This window comes from Scleropages formosus, chromosome 11 (genome assembly GCF_900964775.1).
Source record: "Scleropages formosus chromosome 11, fSclFor1.1, whole genome shotgun sequence".
In the NCBI taxonomy this organism is placed as follows: Eukaryota; Metazoa; Chordata; class Actinopteri; order Osteoglossiformes; family Osteoglossidae; genus Scleropages; species Scleropages formosus.
Window position 1 is genome coordinate 21,244,184 of NC_041816.1, and position 19,043 is coordinate 21,263,226.

The window sequence follows — 19,043 nt, forward strand, 5'->3', positions numbered from 1 at the left end:
CCATGACTGTTTTGTACCGTTCCCTGAACGGTGACGTCCACCCAGTTGAGTTTATGCTGCTGTATTTATTGTTCTATGTTTGAAATATGATGAAAGGAGCAGAGGAGTGGGTTCTAAGTTGTCTGAGATGTTTAAGTTCATTACCGAGGTTTACACCAGCAAATCTTACTGTTAGTTTTATGCTACGTAGTTTAATCAGTGTACTGGTTTGTTTTGCATAAAACTCCCCCATAAATGTTCTCCCCCTTTCCCAGTGTTTTTGCTGAATATATACCCCGAGAATTTAACACACAGCTGCTCGCAAAGCCCACCATTTTTGATTCATTTGAACAACCTGGCAACCGCACTGGTGAATGATGGGATGTGTGTAATTCCACAGCTGTAACCAAGAAGTCCCTAGCGTGGGGGTGAGTCATAGCAGCTAAGACAGTGTTTTGGTGAAAAGGATGTCGGGGGTGACCAAACGCTGTAATTTCCCTGCTTCTGTTCTTTTAATAAGTTATGAACTGGAACGTGTTTTCCACGAGACCCATCGCTAGGACAATACGTGTACAGATTAGGCCGGGGGGGGGTTATTCGTCTAAAATTCCTGTAATCAGAATTCAGAAGCTTCCGTTACTGTTTTTGCACATTGATCTGCATCCTTCAAAACAGTAATAGTTCAGATTTTCACTAACTGGCTTACGGTCTTCGGATCTATGATGGTTACTATACCCGAGTGCGCGGACTCTGAGCGTGTTACGACAGTCTTCCCCTCTGGGCGGAGCTACGTGGCGACGCAAAATGCTGCTTACGCCACCGCCGCACGCATTTTGTGACGTCACTCCCAGCAGCTAGTGAGCTGCTTGCGATACCTGCACGAATTAAACAACCAAGGGGAGCACGGAGCGCTCTCGTGTTACGTTTTTTTACAGCCGTCAGATTTCTTTGTTGAGGCCGCGTGTGTGGAATATGCTCCGACGGGCTGACTTCGTTTGACGGGAAGGTCTTCCAAGGTAGTTGTCGCTTGTTACATTGCTAGTTAAGCTATCACTAATCCGAATCCGGCTTCGTGATTAAACTTGTTTGTTGTTGGTGGTGGTGGTGGTGGTGGAAGGAGCGTCCCGGCTGTTCTCCATTACTGAAGTATCGGTGCGGTAACCGTAGCCTCGCCTCGGTGTTAAACGAGCCCGTCGAGTTGCGCAGGGACCGGAGCAGCCCGCGGCCGTGCCGGGAACGATTACCGATGCGATGCTAACTAGGCTAGTCTGTGCTGAACATGTTTTAGGATTTGTGAAGATCAAATGATCTCCATCCGAGTTTCAGATCAGGAGGAAGTGCCTAGTTTTCTTTTTTTTCTTTTTTTTTTTTTTTTTTTGAGGACCATTGGCTCACCGTGAGTGTTTTCAAACGGATCGTAACATGTAATTATTATTATTATTATAATCCCTCGCAATTATTTATTATTATATATTTCTCGCATGTTTTCTATTCCTCCTGCCAAGGACACACATGTGGCACATGGCTGAATGAATGGAAGTATCTCGAAGTCTTAGAATCCTTCATTTAATAGAGAATCGTTACTTTTGATGCCCGGGGGGGGAAAAAAAAAAAAAAAAAATCCAGCATCTTGTTTTTAATTTTACTGAAAGCTGTAGCCCTGCGTGATGGAGGGCTAACTGTGTCCAGAGAAGTGCAGTGAAATACCCACTGGCTGTACCCTCCAGTACCACAGTACGTTTCGCTCCTGTCACTCACCGGTCTCAGCTTTAAAACAGTTGCCCTGTGCCTCAAAGTTATTCCTTAAAAAAACCTTTTGACTATATTTTCTCATTGCACTCACCCGGTAAATGTGGGCCTGTTCGCCGTACAAAGGTGGCTACAATCTTACAGGTTGTATGGCACATTGGACCTGAAGGGGTTACGCCAGGTCACACTTACCCTGCCTCCACATGTGTCCCAGCACTATGCTCCTTCCCCCCCCCCCATCATTGAGGAAACACACCCTTTAACTAATATAGTTGTCTGGAGTTTATTCCATGTTCTCATTAACATAAACACATTTTGATCTCTTTCCTTTGGGAGCTTAAGTTTTATACTTGTTGAACACATGATGATGATGATGATGATGATTTTGGCGTCTAGTCGTCTAGGTGTAACGTTGCGGAAGTCCCGTTTGAGCCCGGGGTTTTTCTGGAGAATCGAGCGTATAGCTACAGTCCCGTCGGTAATATAAGTGTGTAAAGTTTAATGGGTATCTTGTCGTAATTCTCTGTATTTTGAAGAAACTTGCAGAGGCTGTATTCCAGGTGTCATTTTAGCACCTTTATGTGGGATATTTGTATGTTTGACATAATGTACTGACTCTCTTTTTGGGTTTTCAGTCAAATCACAAATGGGGCCCCAAGTTGTCATCCTTTTTTTTTAGATGTCATATTTTCAAATGTTGTTAAAAATCCCTTCTATTTTGTGAATTTGCATCATTTTTTCCCCCCTTTTAATGTCAGTATACTTTTTTTTGCAGAGTTCCACTGTTATTAGGTGCTATCTGGTGTATCACAGAGGAAGTTGTGAATGTTCTTCTGTCTGTCTCTCGCTCTCTGATTGTACAATGAAGCCCTCATGTTATTCCCCAAGGATACAGTTGTTTATGTTTGGCCAAGTGGGAAGTGTTTGTGATTATGCGTAGTAAGGGGTGGTTACCTTGGAAAATAGTGCAGACAGTTGAGCTGGAAGAAGCTTGCAAGGGCCCTGCGGGGGATTTCATAGCGGTGTGAACGACCTGGAGTAACCTCCCCAGCTCCGGAGCTCTCCTCTGCCTTGCTTTCTGCTTTCGTATCCTTGTATTTCTGTCTCTCTCTTTCATCAGAGCTCCACAAATGTGAAGGAGCCTAATTTATAAAACGGAGAGTGGTTGATGGAAACGGTCACTGCATGGCGACGCTCCCGGATCGTTCAGTCCTTTGCGGTTCGCTTTTTGTTTTTAAGAAGGTATGGGCAATGCAGGTAAAGTGATGATTTTATAGAATACAATAATGTAGATCTGAACTCTGCGTAATATGTGGATGCTATACACTGTAAGGTTTTTGTAACACACATGCTTCCCAAGATTTATAAGTAAAATGCCAAAACATAACTTTCTTTGTTTGTTTAAAAAAAAAAGAAGAAAAAAAGTGTACTGAAGTTTGGTAGAACGACTGTGCTGCATCTGCCGTAGTTTGGTTGCTTGGATGAATTTTTTGTATTGTGCATTTTAAAATCTTGTTTTTTTTAATTTTGCCTTAGGACATCGTTAGCTTTTTGTACATACTGGATAATGCCTTCCCTTAGGTGATAAAACACGTACACCTGAAATGTGATTTGGAAAGTTTTTCACGGCAGCTTGGTTCTGTAACGGGGAACATGGAATTTAGCCATTACAAATATCATTTTTTGCCACGCAAGTAGGTGGCGTAATGATTAACACTGTAGGCTTGTAACCTGAAGGTTGTTGGTTCAAATCCCAGGAATGCACCTGTTTACGTTTGCAAAAAAGGACCTTACACTCAGTTGCTCCAGCTGTAATGACAAATTGTCCCTTTGTGCAACGCGCAAGACCGCAATACCACGATCGTTTCACGAAGACTATAAAGAATGCAAAGCATTGATGATCCATTGTAGAGGTGGACACCGCAGGTTGTGTGGAGGGTCAGCATACGGTTATCAAGTTTTTGTACAAAAAAAGGTAACTAGAAATTCAATCATTTGTGTTTGACCTCCACATGAAAACATGTAGAGCACACTTACTTCACACACACTGTGCCAGATTTAAACCCATAGCCAAGGATTGGTTTAGGCATCAGTGCTTTCTACTTTTCCACCATGTCATCCTCATTTAAAGGAGGGGAAAAAACATCTTTCAGTTAAAATGTGTTATATACTTTCTATAGAACCTTTTGATAAAATGACAGTGTCTACTAACATCTCTGGAGCTGAAGTGAGACACGATCTCAACATATCTACACAGTGTGTACAGCAGGGAGCCTCTGCTGCCCATCTGATCCTTACCCAGAACATTGCAGGAAGATTGTTTGGCACTACTTAGGATTCAAGAAGGACCCTTTAACATAATGTTTTTGTATTGTACACAGCCTGCCCACACCTATCAATGGATGGCTGCTCTAGGACAGTAGATTTTTGATTGCCTTGCAATTATTAATTTTTTTAATTTACCTTCACTTGGAAAAGTGTTTATGATAGTGTTGCTTTTATCTGCAGTATCTTTATACAGCAGGGTATTGACAGGAGCAGTTCAAGGTGAGCCTGGTTCAGGAGTACTGCACACAGTGACATCCGAACCAGCAAACTTCAGGTAGTACTAGAAAGCAGCGTGAGCTGCTGTGCTGTACACTGCCACCCTGAGTGGCGGGAAAGACACTTGTCCATTGTCCTATTCCACACAATGATCAGGGCAAATGAGACGATGCAGTGGTAATTTCTCATTAATGCAAATGGCCATATAATCTGCATGTATGGTGACATTTTTTATTATTATTATTCATCTGAACGCAGCTTGATTTGGTAGTATGTGATGAAGAAGCTCAGTGTCTTCTTGCCTTTATTTTGCAGTCTTTAACATGGATTAACATTGAGCTTGCAGGTGATTTAGGGACCTTTGCACGGAGGATCATCGCTGTCTTATACTAATTTTCCGAATGGAGGTCACCGGTTGGCAGATTAGCGTTGTTTGCATTGCGAAACACACAGTTTATTTTCATCAGTTTACCAAGCTGTAGTCTCTAGTGTTCTGTTGTCTTAGCTCAGTTTAAGTAACATGGTTAGTTTGGTTGCCACGTAACACCCCAAATACTAGACCTAATATGGAGAAAGGCATTTATATGTATTTATAAATTTAATTGAAACAAGTGGAACGACTCTCGGCTTGATCGTATGGTTTCAGTAACATATCGAAAAGCGCACTGCCTCCCTTCTGTGTTACATCCTTGTAATGTTTCAACAAACGGAACAGTGTTATAATTTAGTCCGAAAATATTGACTTTCCCCTGTTTTGGACCGAACAGGGTGAAGATTGATTCCGTTATGACAAGCTGCTGTGCAGAAGATGTCCACACTGTCTGCGACTAATATCGCTGATGTTGGTCACGGTAAGCATTTCTTTATTTTTATCAACTCGTTATTGACAGAAATCATAGTTGTTTTATCTTAAAGTAACAGCACAGACTGTTGGAAACCAATAAACAGAGGATATGTTGTGGCAGTTATATATATTTTTTTTTTGTTGAATTACTAGTGAAAACACAATAAAAATATTAACCTTTAATAAGCTGCCAACTTCATCTAAGGCAACAAACATGGCTGCATTTGTACTACAAGTTACTCATAAATGATAAAAGTTGTATAAATTTGATATTGTAAGTGGAACAGTTTAGGATAAGTACATTGCCTCCAAAAGTTACCACCAGTCAAGTTATGAATTTCTGATGATAAAATTTTTCAGTAGAATATTTTTTAAGGTGCATTGTTCTGTATTTTTTTTTTTTCCCAAAACCTGAGTGACATATGTGTACCTTCTGAGCCATTGGCAATAAAGTATATCCAAGGAGAGTAAGACTGTGGTATTCCTAAGTTGCTTTACTTCCACAGTTTGTACAGCTTGTATATTGCTGTTGTGAGTGTAGATTATTCTAACAGTGCTAGTAAGAAGCCTGGCGTTACCATGGTAACGAAAGTGGTGATAAAAAGCGAAGTTGAACATAGCATGTTCTTATAGGATATGTATAGGTTAAATATATATGTGTGTATCGGTTAACAAGCTGGAATTCGTAGAAATTGCATAATTGTGTTTATTAAATGTGTTATACGTGAAATATAGGTCTTATAGGGGCGGCAGGTAGCATAGTGGTTAGAGCAGCCTCTTTTGGATTTTGAGGTTACGGATTTGAGTCCCACCTCTTGCTGTAGTACCCTTCAACAAGAAACTTGCCCTGGAATAGCTCCAATAAAAATTGGACAGCTGTGTAAACGGGCAAATAATTGTTGGTAGGTTAATGTAACTCACTTTGGACAAAAGTGTCAGCTAGATTTGTGTATTTAAATAACTTTTTGCTCATTTCCATGCGTGATGTGCAGCTAGAAATAGGGAGCGGTAAAGGCACTGGTGTGACATTTCTATAGAACAGTTTTGCAGAACAGTCTGAGTAAAATATACAGTAATAGCCGGTCTCTCTTACGAAAGGAATTCTGTGTTGGTAAAGACATAATGAGTTGTAATGGCTGTGTGTGTAGTTGTGGGGGCGACTACTCCTGTTCTGTTTTTTTGGATCGACGGTGTGTGTTCTTGATTGATTTTTGTTGTGGAAAGTTTGTTTACTAGAGGCAACATGTCTTAGTATGTTTGTTTGCAGGGGTTAGGGTCCCTATTTTGGCAGAAATGGGAAAAATCACAGATTTTCTTTTTTCAGTTTAAGGTTGGGGGGGCACGGTGGCGCAGTGAGTTGGACCGGGTCCTGCTCTCCGGTGGGTCTGGGGTTCAAGTCCCGCTTGGGGTGCCTTACTATGGACTGGCATCTCGTCCTGGGTGTGTCCCCTCCCCCTCCAGCCCTACGCCCCGAGTTGCCGGATTCGGCTCCCCGCAACCCCGTATGGGACAAGCGGTTCAGAAAGTGTGTGTGTGAGTTTAAGGTTGGAGTTTAGTGCAGCGTATAATACAACTGTCTGTGGACTGGTTTCTCTGTTCTGACCACAGGGTCTGACTACTGCTTGGTATACCAGTTATTTTATTTATTCATTTAGTAGATGCTTTTCTCCAATACGATGTACATCTCACAGTTATTGACACACATCTATTGACATACAGACTGCAACAACTGACAATACTAAGAAGGTGTGCGGTCAAAGAGTTGCAGCGGGTTGCATCTTATCCCGACTGATGCGTTCATTGAAACAGCATTGCTGGAAAGTCTTGAATTTTTATGCACAGATTTATTTTTTTTTACTTTTACATTTAAATTTATTCATTTAGCAGAAACTTTTCTTCAAAGCAACGTGCATCTCAGAAATACAATTTGTGCATGACATTAGGAGAAAGAGACAGTTTCAGATGTGTGATTCTTGAGTAAACTTTAGTTTGTTTCTTTCCACTTCATGCACCGATGTTCATCGCACGAGTAGGTGCACAAAACTCAGGATGGACAATTCCTGATCACCTTCGTACATCCCCCCCCTCCCAAAGTATACAAACATTTACATACAGTACAGGGGCGGCTGTGTAAAGCCTCATCTGGGCATGATCACAAAGTTACAGTGCATGAACATTTACACCATGCATGAGCTTCAGAGATGTTGGGCGAAGTGAGCCCTGAAAAGATGAGTTTCCATACCGTTCTTGAATGTAGACAAGAGTTTCAGCAGTTCTGAATGAGAGAAAGTTTATTTTCACTTCAATCATGAGTTTTCCCTTTCCCCTGCTTCCTTTTCCTTATTAATTGCACAACAGATTTACATAGCGCTGCTTATCCCTGACTGACGTCCAGGTCACAGGCCAGCCAGTCCAGATGGGGGCTGTTGGTCAGACCCTGGGCCATGTTAAACAGAACCGAGTCTTGAGTTTTTTCGCCTTGCGATGCATGTGAGCAAAAGCATTGCAGTTCACACCTGTAAAGGGTGAATGTCAGCATATTCAATGAACTAAATACATGTTTAATTCGCTGTCACAGGGGGCTGTTGACAGTGCTGTATGCTCTCTGATAACGTTCCCCACCTTTGGTCATGAGAATATTTGTAAGAATTGCATGGTAGCAAGAACTTATGGCACAAAGTTCGCTTGTATTTAACCTTTGCCCCTCCACATATCGCCTGGCATTTCAGTGGGTATGTGCCATTTGTGGCCTTTTGTATGGTTATGCAATATTATCTGTATTGCGATAATATTTATTTACGGGTTTTCCATATACCAGATTTTGTGTTTTTGTTAAGCGGTAATGCAAAACATCCAAGTTGTGTATTTAGTTATAGTGGATGAAACATGATAATGTAAGGTTTAAAAAAAAAAAAAAAAAAAGCGGGCCTCGTGATGTCTGACACTGAATAATTCCAGCTGTACTGCGTGTAAAGATCTGAGTGTAGCACATGATCCTGTATTTTTGCTAATGCTCCATCAGTGTGTTGTAAGGAAGGGACATTGTCAGTGGTGGATTCTGTATAATTTGTTGCATGCTAACTGCAAATATTTCTTGTACGGTGGGTTTATTCTGGTTCTCGGGCACTGCTGTATAAAGAACAGTTTGATACTTCCTATTATTGAGACATTTAAATTTGTAGCAGGACAGTACAGAATTTGGTCATAGCAACATAGACAAAAGCAGGGTATGGAAAAAGGGACGAGTGGTTTCTGTGTGTGTGTGTGTGTGTGTGTGTGTGTGTGTGTGTGTGTGTGTGTGTGTGTGTGTGAGCACGCGCTTGGTTTGTGTTACAGTTATTCATCTTGGAAAATTTCAAAGGTACAAACATTTCAAAGTTTATTTTTTTATTATTTTGTTCTCTAATATATTGTTTATAATTTCTCAAAGCATAAAAGACCTGAATTGTTGCTATAAGCAGTGGGTGGGGGTGGGGGGGGGGGGGATTTACAAAACAAACTCAGAATAGAAACTTAAAATCTGCGGGGGGGGGGGGGCATGGAGTTTCTCACCACCTTCTCTGCTTGTTTATTTAAATGTATTATTGTTATATCCAGAAACTACTCGGTGAATAAACAGGTGTTTCTTTTGTTACCCTCTTTTTGACTGCAAGCTTAAATAAACCGGATGCTGACAAACATGTTTGTGATCAGTCATTTCTTCTGGCCAGTTTATAAAGTCCCGCATGAGACATGCGGTCGGCATTTAAAGTGAAACTTTTTTTTTTTTTTTTTTTTTTTTAATACGTTCTCCCCCTGGGATCTTCCTATACATTCCAGGTTACTCTCTCTGTTCCCTGCTGGGGATTGATGGAGGAAGACAGCACAGTGTACCGCGTGTAACACAGAACATGCACTGAATATGAAGTTGTGGAGATAAGTTATTGCTTATTATATATACATACATTTTGGTTTGTTTTGTCAAGAGGCTGGATGCAGAAAGCGTCAATGGGGGCGATACTCCCAGTGTTCACATCAGTGTCAAGCCCAAAATTTACCCATGCAGGAGTTTTTAATACTGGCCAAACCCCGATATCAGGTACAGTCATAACTTTTTGTTTAGACCTTAATACCAGTGATGATGATCTCAACCTAGATTTTGCGCATCTTGAATTGTTGTGTGGCAGTGTATCGTATGGCTGAAGTAGTGTTTTTAGATGTTTTTTGAAGACCCACCCTTGATCACAACGAGCAAAACACAGCTCCCATAGGCTGAATGCCAGCTTCTCCCAGCTGAGAAGAATATGTAATGTAAATATGGTTACTCTGAGGCCCCTTGGGGGGCCCTGTGAACCTGGTGGTCTCGTGAAGCTCCTCCTGAGGGAGGAGGTTGGCGAAGAGTTTGCTAGCAGGACACTGGGCACATTGCTGAGAACTGAGGTGCTGGGGAGATCAGACCGCTGGGAAATGTCCTGCCTTCCACACAACAGGGTTGTCTGCAGACTTTGGTCCTATTTGGGCACTTGTTTCTTTATGAGCAGTAAATTAAAATTGGCAACATGGCTGTTCATACTCTGATCCAAAATGGATCTGTGGTGCAGACTTTCTCCTCTGCAATTAAAGTGATTATTAGATGCAGTGATGGGAGTTGAGCGTGTTTACTGGCAGCATTGCGTCATTCCAGGAACTTGGCAGATGACCCAGTGAGACGTGGATGAAACCTGACCAGCATGAAGTAAGCTGCTTGAGGGCCTAAATTGTAGGAGGATTCATGAGGTACTCCCTGGAGTGTGCCACATATCCCATGGTCCAAAAGCACTGCTTCTAGGGAGGTGATGGTGACTCAGCATTTCTCGGTTGAGTCTCCTATAGGAGGATCCGATGGGCCCAAGTTCCTCTTGTCTTTTTGTCTTCCTGTTTGGGTGCGGGAGGATTCTCTAACAAGGTGGTCTGATTTCTCATCTTTGGTGTTCTCTGTTCCTTCCTGCGGTGGTAGGCAGAACAGACCTTTGAGGAGTATTGTGTAAATCTAGGTTCTTCTGAAAGAGCAAGATGTAATCCTGAGTTTTGTGCTGGCTCCAGTATGGTGCAATGACCTCCCTCTCTCACTCAGAACTGCTGAATCTCTCACAAACATTGAAGAAGGGTCTCAGAACACATCTTTTGGGCTCATTTCTTGGCCCCAATGTCCTGTGTGCCCATAAATATGTACTATGTTATATTTTAAAATTTTTTTTTTTTTTTTTTTTTAAAAACATATGCAGCTACTTGTCTAATGCCTGCTGGTTTATACAGTGGTATGAGACAAATTGACAGTACTTCAAGAATCATGCCTGCATCTAGGTCTCTTCTATAGGTGTAATGTGCCTTTTGTGTTCTCTGAGAAGTGCATTGCTTTGGAGAAAAGCTTCTGGTAAATGAATAGATGAGAGTGATGTGTTTCTGCATTATATGTAGTATAGTCAGTAAGTGTAAGACTGGTCACTGTGTGGCACTGCTGTGGTTACATGTAATCTGTGCATGGTAGAATTTATTGACCACCACCGTGTTTGTGTATATTCTGTCTGTGGTGTGGTTTGTGTAAAATGTTTCCGACTGTGATTTGTATGTGTGCACGTTACAGGTGGGAGTAAAGCGTTTGATGCAAGTCGAGGCGACTCCAGTGCGGAGGAAGCGCACGACCATGTTGTCAGGGTGGTGAAGGGTAATCGCGATGGATCTTTGCCTCTCCCCGACCCAGCCGATTTCCCTGCCTCGCAGAATGGCACTTCAGCAGGCTCCCAGGGACCTCCAGATGACTCCAGAGGGCCAGAGCTGAGCTCTCCTCTCTCTGTGGAGTCTGTCAATGTCAAGCTTGACCCTGCAAGTGACATGCTCACCTCTGATACAGGTACTGGTTATTTTCAAAAAATTTTAGCAAAAATTTGAGTCCATCCATCCAAGTAACTGCAGGTTTGCAGTGATCCAGGGCCTGTCCTGGAAGTTTAGGACTTGAGGCAGGGTACACTCTGACGGTTCACTGCTGGGCCACTGTATACTTTCACTCATATATGCACATGCTAAGGGCATTTTAGATTTGCCACCCTATAATACAATACAATACAGCTCAATGAAAAATGAAACATACTCTAATAAAGCCTCTTTTTGCCAGAAGCCTTATTATGACTGTTGCAGGATACAATTAAGGAGCAAACTAAATAAATATGACCAATGAAAATACAAACTCATTTAAACCCCAGTAGGATTATGTCACTACTTTCCTTAAACTTAAGGTGCAGTATTCATTAATGAGTGGTATGTAAAATTTCTTGAGCTAAATATGTGCTTACTCATGTGTAGAATAACTCCTCATTTGGCTAAATGAGCTCAGTTTGTGGTTTCGGGAGCGCCCCATTCTTATTTCATGGGTTACATTCAAAGTCCTCCCAAGACAGCCTTCTTTAAACACCATCTGTTCAGAATGTGACTCGCATCACTTGTCTCCCAACCAGCATGTATAAAGCAGCCTGCACAGTAATTTGACATTGCAGTATACTACTTTTAGGCTTGGAATTGCTGCTTTATTGCTGTTATCACAGTCAGTTTTACTGTGATATGGGTTGCTTGATTTTGATGGGTGATGAATATACGGAAAAGCACAATTTCCATAATGCAGACTTTAGGAATGAAGCAGTCCCATTTGCAAAATTCAAACTGGCACCATGTGTTTTTTTCCCACATTTGGCATTTAATTTTATTGAATGTATTACTTAGCCAAAATGATGAGCGTAAAGAAGTGTTATGATGTCCAAGTGGAGATCCTGAAAAATGGGCTGTAAGGCTGGAATAGAAGTGGGATGTTATAAACCAGGTAGTTTAGTGGTTTACCACTGTTTTTGGACTCATCAGTTGCAGGTTTATGTCCCTTAACCTTAAGCAAAGTACTCACCCTGATTTGCTCTGGTAAAAGCAAATTGTGGAATGTGACGACAAAACTACTCCAGAATTATCCAAATTTCTCCTGTTGTTGATGTAATGCACTCATTGTATTTTTCTTTTGAGATGTACGTCACTTTGGAGGAAAGCATCTGCTAAATGAATAAATGTAAATGAAAAAAATTGTGCAGCTGTATATAAATGGGTGACTAATTGGTAGCCTAACATTGTAAATGACTTTGGATTAAAGCATCAGGGAAATGAATAAATGTAAACCTAGATTGTACTTCCCAAAAGGGTGGCAGTTACTCCTCTGTCCTGACTTAATGTGCTCAGTGTCAGTAAGTTCAAGCATATTATTTATTTTGTGAAAGTTTGTGTGTATTACATTAAGTTGGCTACTCACTGTATTTAAGATTCTCTCTTATTCCAGTCATTGTTTTTATTGTAGCGTTATTGTAGTATCGAGTTTTATTTGTTTTTTAGTTGAAAGAAGCACTTGGTATGCCAGCAAAAAAAAAGTGACTATAGGGAATAATAGTGAATATAGAAGTAAAGTGCAAATGTGTGACTGCTTTATTAAAGGCTGTTCATTTGTATAAACTGAGAACAAGGACAGAATTACTGTCAAAACATTGTTTAAAATTTTAATTTCTCTAGTGTAGAACTCTGATTTATTTTTATCAGTGAAATAAGTAGCATATTGGGAACAAATACATTTTTTGAACATTGATATGAGTCATAAATCTGAACTAATACAATCTTTCATTGCTGAAATCTCCTCCCAAATTTTAACTTGCAACATTCTCGGAACAACGGGCCTAACTCGGTAAGAAATGGTAAAGGAACGTTCCACCTCTTTACCACATCTCTGCAGAGAACCAGCCAGTGAAGCGCAAGAAGGGGCCGGCCCCCAAGATGCTGGGAAACGAGGTGTGCAGCGTGTGCGGCGACAAGGCCTCGGGCTTCCACTACAACGTGCTGAGCTGCGAGGGCTGCAAGGGCTTCTTCCGCCGCAGCGTCATCAAGAGTGCCCAGTACTCCTGCAAGAACAGCGGCAAATGCGAAATGGACATGTACATGCGGCGCAAGTGCCAGGAGTGCCGCCTGCGCAAGTGTCGGGAGGCAGGCATGCTTGAGCAGTGTGAGTAGCAATTGGCTAAGGTGCTACGGGCTATGTTTAGTGACGTATTTGGCCACACCAGTAAGGGTTGTGCTTAATTGGAGCAGCGTGGGTTGTGATTGGATGACACAGCGGGCTGTAATTAGCTGGAGCAAAGTGAACTGTGATTGGCTAAGATGGAGTGAAGTGAGTTGATTGGCTGAGGATACTTGTGCTATAATTAGCTGGATCAAAGTGAGTTGTGATTGGCTATGGCAGTGTAAACTTTTACTGGCTAGGACAGATGGAGTTGTGCTTGAAGGCAAGAACAGAGTTCCTTTTGTGGATGATAACTTTTGTGGTTTCCTCACATTAGAACAGATACTGTTCTGTCACTTCTTCTTTATTTTCTCTACTTTTTCCAGTGTATTTCTCCTCCTCTGTTTGCTGCAAGCTGTGTACAGTTCTTATTTTCTTAAACCTTTTTCACTGCCAAAATAACACACAACGTCCTGGCTTTTTTTTCTTACAAATCTGACGTTCTTTCTGAAGGATACTGTTTATGTACCGATGCCTTTCTCAATGGAGTATGATATGCAAAGAATATGCAAAATCAAAGGTTGTCATGAAATTCACTAAACCAGAGGAAGTAATTCTTTCACTGGACTTTACTGTTGCCCTGCTCTTATTCATATGGAACACTCTTACATATGTTGAGAATGGGGAAACGTGCAGAAGGATAAGTTGGCGTGGTCACAAAGAGCTTGTTGTATCCACGTAGGTGTCCTCTCTGAGGAGCAGATCCGGCTAAAGAAGATGAAGAAACAGCAGGAAGATGAGACCACGCGTGCATCTGCAGCTCCGCCGAACCCCAGCCCAGCAGCTGATATGCCTGAGCTGGCACCTGAGCAGCTGGAGATGATCGAGAAGCTGGTGGCCATGCAGAAGCAGTGCAATAAGAGGTCCTTCCTTGACCGACCAAAAGTCACCGTGAGTACTGGGGAGGCCTGGGTTTTATTTAAGCTAGATAATTATACCGAAGCAGTTCTGCTGCACATAATAATATGTATGTTTTTAATTCATGAGTTCAACTGAACATCTGTACAATTTTCATTCATCAGTTAAATTTTAAGTGCATAGTTTAAGCTCACAGCTGTAGGTCCCATCCTGGTTATGTTTACATTTTAAACCACTGTGCATTTTGTATCATGCACATCTTGAAATGGGGAGCTTTATAAACGAGATCCAGTGCCATTCTGTGATGTCTCCTTCCTGTTTGATGTCCTGTGTGTGGTCTCTTCTACCCTATCCTCACCCCTGCAGCCGTGGCCCCAGAGCCAGGACCCTTTGAATCGTGAGGTTCGCCAGCAACGTTTTGCCCACTTCACTGAGCTGGCCATCATGTCTGTACAGGAGATTGTGGACTTCGCTAAGCAGCTCCCAGGTTTCTTAGAGCTGACCCGAGAGGACCAGATTGCCTTGCTCAAGACCTCCACCATTGAGGTGAGCCCTGCTTTCTGTCTTGTCTCAGGAGGGATAAAAACATGAATAGAGGTGTTTCCCAACAAGCATATTCTAACAGAGAAAATACAGGTTTACTCTTTCTGACCATAGCAAATTAAAATGAGTTGTCTTTTTATATTGTTTGAAACCTTTAGAAGCTAAACAAGCACTCAGACACTGCTAGAGTAAGTTCTAATTTTCCTTTTACTTGTCCTATTTGAATGGACTCCTGAAGGTCACTTACACTGGTATTTAAGGTGTCGTTCAGCTGCTATTTAAAAGGAGGAAGTAAAGCTGCCAATTAGATCCATCAACTCCTGTAACTGGCTGCCACTGATGAACAACAACTCAGTGAGCTTTCCTCTACATCTGTATTAGCTCTATTAAACATTTGGAGCAAGACCGTGTTCTCTGACATTCCCTTAGATAGGCGGTTAGGGAAGTGTATACATGTACAGATGATTAACCCTGACATGAAGTGTGTTTTGCAGCTCATTTTTCTCCCCTTCATTTTCCAGCTATGTTCCACTTCATAAAATTTTAATTGTGCATTTGTTTTGCACATTTCCAAATTAATATCATTCTTTCCTAGATTATGCTGCTAGAAACATCAAGAAGATATGACCCTGCCATAGAGAGTATCACGTTTTTGAAGGACTTCAGTTACAACAAGGAGGACTTTGCAAAAGCAGGTACTGCAGTTCTTACTTTGAAAGTGTTAATATAAAACTCTGAGGCAGTGCAATTTTAATTGACAGCAATTGGCAGGATATAAATATATTCAGTGTACAGCCAGCCTTTTATTTGTATTATGCTTCTGATCCTTTATTCAGTGCTGTGTCATTGTGTGGGAAGAGCACTCTATATTGAATACTAGTTACAGAACTAGAAATATACTTTCTTCAGTTTGTAGATTTTTTTTTTTTTTTTTTCCCCCCCCTCTCCCTGTTCTGTTATGTAGGGCTTCAGTTTGAATTCATCAACCCCATCTTTGAGTTCTCCAAAGGCATGAATGACCTACACTTGGATGAGGCAGAGTACGCCCTCCTCATTGCCATCAACATCTTTTCAGCAGGTGGGATTCTAGTTCCTGGGGCTAGCCTTCAATGCATTCAATGTAAATGGACTGCTAAGGGTCCCTCAGCATCCAGTCATGTCACACAGAGGCCTATAACCATCCCTACCATATCAAGCAGTCACAGCTTTCTCATTGGAATTTTTTCTGAATGGTAATGGTCTACTTTCTTACTTTCTGGGTAATGACCTTATCTTTGTGTTCTGTAGATCGGCCCAACGTTCAAGACCATGATTTAGTGGAAAGGCTGCAGCAGCCATATGTAGATGCTCTTCATTCTTACATCAGGATCAAGAGACCAAATGTAAGTAGCAGAAAATTTGAAGACATTGCGAGTCGATGTTAGGTGTGTCCTGATATCAGCATATGATAAAATTAGTGGTATTTCCAGTTTCCACACAATCATTTCATGTTGTTTTTTTAAATATCAAGCTCTCTTCTTGGAAAATTAGTTGAAATTAAAAAAGTTGACCTTATTAGGAAGTGGTGACCACTGTGTTTCTGGGTTGTCTACAGGACCACCTGATGTTCCCACGTATGCTGATGAAGCTGGTGAGTCTGCGGACCCTCAGCAGTGTGCACTCCGAGCAAGTCTTCGCCCTTCGCCTTCAGGACAAGAAGCTCCCGCCTCTGCTGTCTGAGATTTGGGATGTCCATGAGTGACCCGACTACCTTGCAGGACCTCACATCAGCTCCCTTTCCCCTTCCAAAAAGTAACATTTTAGCAGCCAGCCCCATGTCCCCAGTCTTGAAGAAAACCCAGAGGGCATTAGTGGATAGGATGTCTCATCAAGGGTGGGGGCATGAAGCCCTATTTTTTTTTTTTTTTTTTTTTTTGCCGCAAACCCTGGGTTTACCTCTGTAGAAGGATCTAGTTGGCTTTGAATGACACAAGGTCAAGCTACATTGAACTTCCTTACTGATGAAAACAAGACCTTACAACTTTTTCTTATATATATATAAGCTGACTTTTCTTCCTCTCAGCCTCATGATCTTTACGTTTGCACCTTCTGCCATGCTTTGATCTGTCTACTGGCTTCAAGGGGTCATTTTTTCCACTTGTTTCTCGTTGTTGAGCTCAAGGTTGAACAGAGACCACCTTGTCTGGTCCTCAGACTCCCCCTTGGCACAACCCATGCAGAGTGAATTCATTGGCTTGTCGTGTTTAATAACTGCACTTTTACTTTATTGATTATCTGACCCTTAAACTGGCCTCACTATTAAAATGACTAAAAGGCTTATAGCAGCCCTTTGTCACAGCTCTTCTAGATGGACAGGGCAGTAAGGATATGCTACTTAACTTTTTTTTTTTTTTTTTTTTTTTGGTATGGCTAGGCCTTAACTACATATAAGCCATTTAATCTGAGCCAGAACATAACACAAAGGTATACTTCAACTATAGCCAAGCATACACATCAGTAAGTGCATACTTGGATACACAGTACAATGCAACCTTTTTTTAAATTTAGAGGAGAAAATGTTTTGCTTTATTTTGTACCTGAGATATACATTTACATTTATTCATTCAGCAGATGCTTTTCTCCAAAGAGAAAAATACAAGGAGTGCATTACATGAAAAGGACAGCAAGACAGCAAAGATTTATTTCAAGAAAACTTGTGTCATAAGCTGTGTAAAACAAATCCTTTCAAGATACTTGATTTAAGAGATCTAAAAATTAGGCTTAGTGTCATGGGACAGCTGGTAGCATAGTGGTTAGAGCTGCTGCCTTGGGACCCAAAGGTTGCAGGTTTGAATCTCACATCTGGCTGTAGTACCCTTGAGAAAAGTATTTACTCTAAATTGCTTCAGTAAAATTACCTAGCTGTATTAATTGTGAAGTATCTTAACATTGTAAATTGCTTTGGAGAAAAGTGTCAGCTAAGTAAATGTATGGCTTAACTCACCAAAGAATGTAAGCTCCATTGAATAAGGAAAGCAGATTTTAAGGTGTTCTCAGTCCAATCCCTTTGTTTTATACATGGTTGATCGATGTGGGTGTTTTCTGTGGACCTCGAGGCACAGGACTCAAAGCCAAGGATGTTACACCCTGGATGGGATGCCAGTCCATTGCAAGACAGCCAGTCATGCAGTCACACATTCTGCTACGGGCAGTTTAGAGGCAACAGTTACCTAAAAGACATGTGTTTAGACTGGGAGAGGAAACCAGAGCACCTGGATAATGCACTCAGTTGCTTTTATAATCCTCTTTTAAGATGTATAATTACATGTTGAACTATTGTACCCCTCCATAGAGTGAAGCTTTGTTTTCAAGTGCCCTTGAAGACTGGCTGTACAGGATGTCTTGATGAAAGTCATTGCATTGTACTGTACATCTTGACCAAGACAAGGGATAAAAAAGAAATGTACTCAAGCAAGAGAATTGAAACACCCATCAAAGTGCTAAAGTACAACTTGTAAATAGATTGATTTATAGAAGGAAACATGACTGAATTCACTTAAGTCTTGGAGCGGTTTCATAGATTATGCAGAAAGCTTTCCTCCAGTTTTCTGTGGACAGGTACACACTTGCTTTCTTGTCCCTAGGCAATTATCTGTCTGTTTACTAATATGATTTTCATCCAACATCGAGGATAGCGACTGGCTACCAACACCAGACACCGAGGACAGCATTGTCTAAAAAGTATCTGCAAAGGGTTCTTAAGTGGGATAGTCACCAGAAAGACATGTCCATATTTTTTTGGTTTAACCTATAGTGAAATCTTGAGTTCTAACCTCCATGTAGCTGCTGAGTGTTAGCCTTCTGGTCAAGTAGCTTGGCTTTAAATTCTGGGCCTAAAATTCCTTACCATGGTTCTGTTGTGATATTGTGACAATTTACCCTTGTTAAAATATTGTAAAATAAAATGTTTTAAATAAAGCTAATATTAACTTCATTAGTTTAGTATAACTGCATTTCTGACAGAATTGTTGGCAAATGCATTTTTGTTTGATCAGTTTTTGTAGCTGTTATGTATTTTTATACATCTAAGTTTTTTAAGTCCTAGCAAAAGAGAAAATCACAACGAATATAAAAATGAAGATTTATTTATATTAGTATTTTGTTCTTCTGATATGTAAAACCACCCTGATAGATCCAGATGTCTATAATTAAATAGCTGGTAGACAAGTCTTAATGTAATACACCCCAGAAGGGGAATGTATTTATTTGATACATTGTTAAATTTTTTTTTTTTTTTTAAGGTTGCTGTTAAGGCTGTACCCATTCCTGAAAATATGGAAATGCTTTTGTGATTATAGTTGGTTCCATACAGTAGAAATGATCCTGGGGTTACCCAGCTTCTCTTTATACTGCCATTGTTAATTTAATATTAATTCATTTTTACAGCCTTTG

General features: G+C 41.0%; 1 protein-coding gene across 3 annotated transcripts; it reads left to right on the forward strand.

The window, feature by feature from the left end:
* Positions 1-373: 373 nt before the first annotated feature.
* Positions 374-17,429, forward strand: LOC108940795 (oxysterols receptor LXR-alpha-like). 3 transcript variants are annotated; one of them, XM_018763163.2, is made up of 10 exons: positions 374-407; positions 5,040-5,123; positions 10,719-10,985; positions 12,888-13,154; positions 13,894-14,102; positions 14,436-14,615; positions 15,208-15,307; positions 15,577-15,690; positions 15,900-15,994; positions 16,207-17,429. In XM_018763163.2, exons 2-10 carry the CDS (start codon positions 5,081-5,083, stop codon positions 16,351-16,353), a joined length of 1,422 nt encoding a protein of 473 aa, XP_018618679.1. In that variant the 5' UTR covers positions 374-407; positions 5,040-5,080; the 3' UTR covers positions 16,354-17,429. The 3 variants fall into 3 exon arrangements, with proteins under 3 accessions (XP_018618679.1, XP_018618678.1, XP_018618680.1); XM_018763162.2 differs by lacking the exon at positions 374-407 and adding an exon at positions 825-995; XM_018763164.2 differs by lacking the exon at positions 374-407 and adding an exon at positions 2,953-2,970.
* Positions 17,430-19,043: the final 1,614 nt, after the last annotated feature.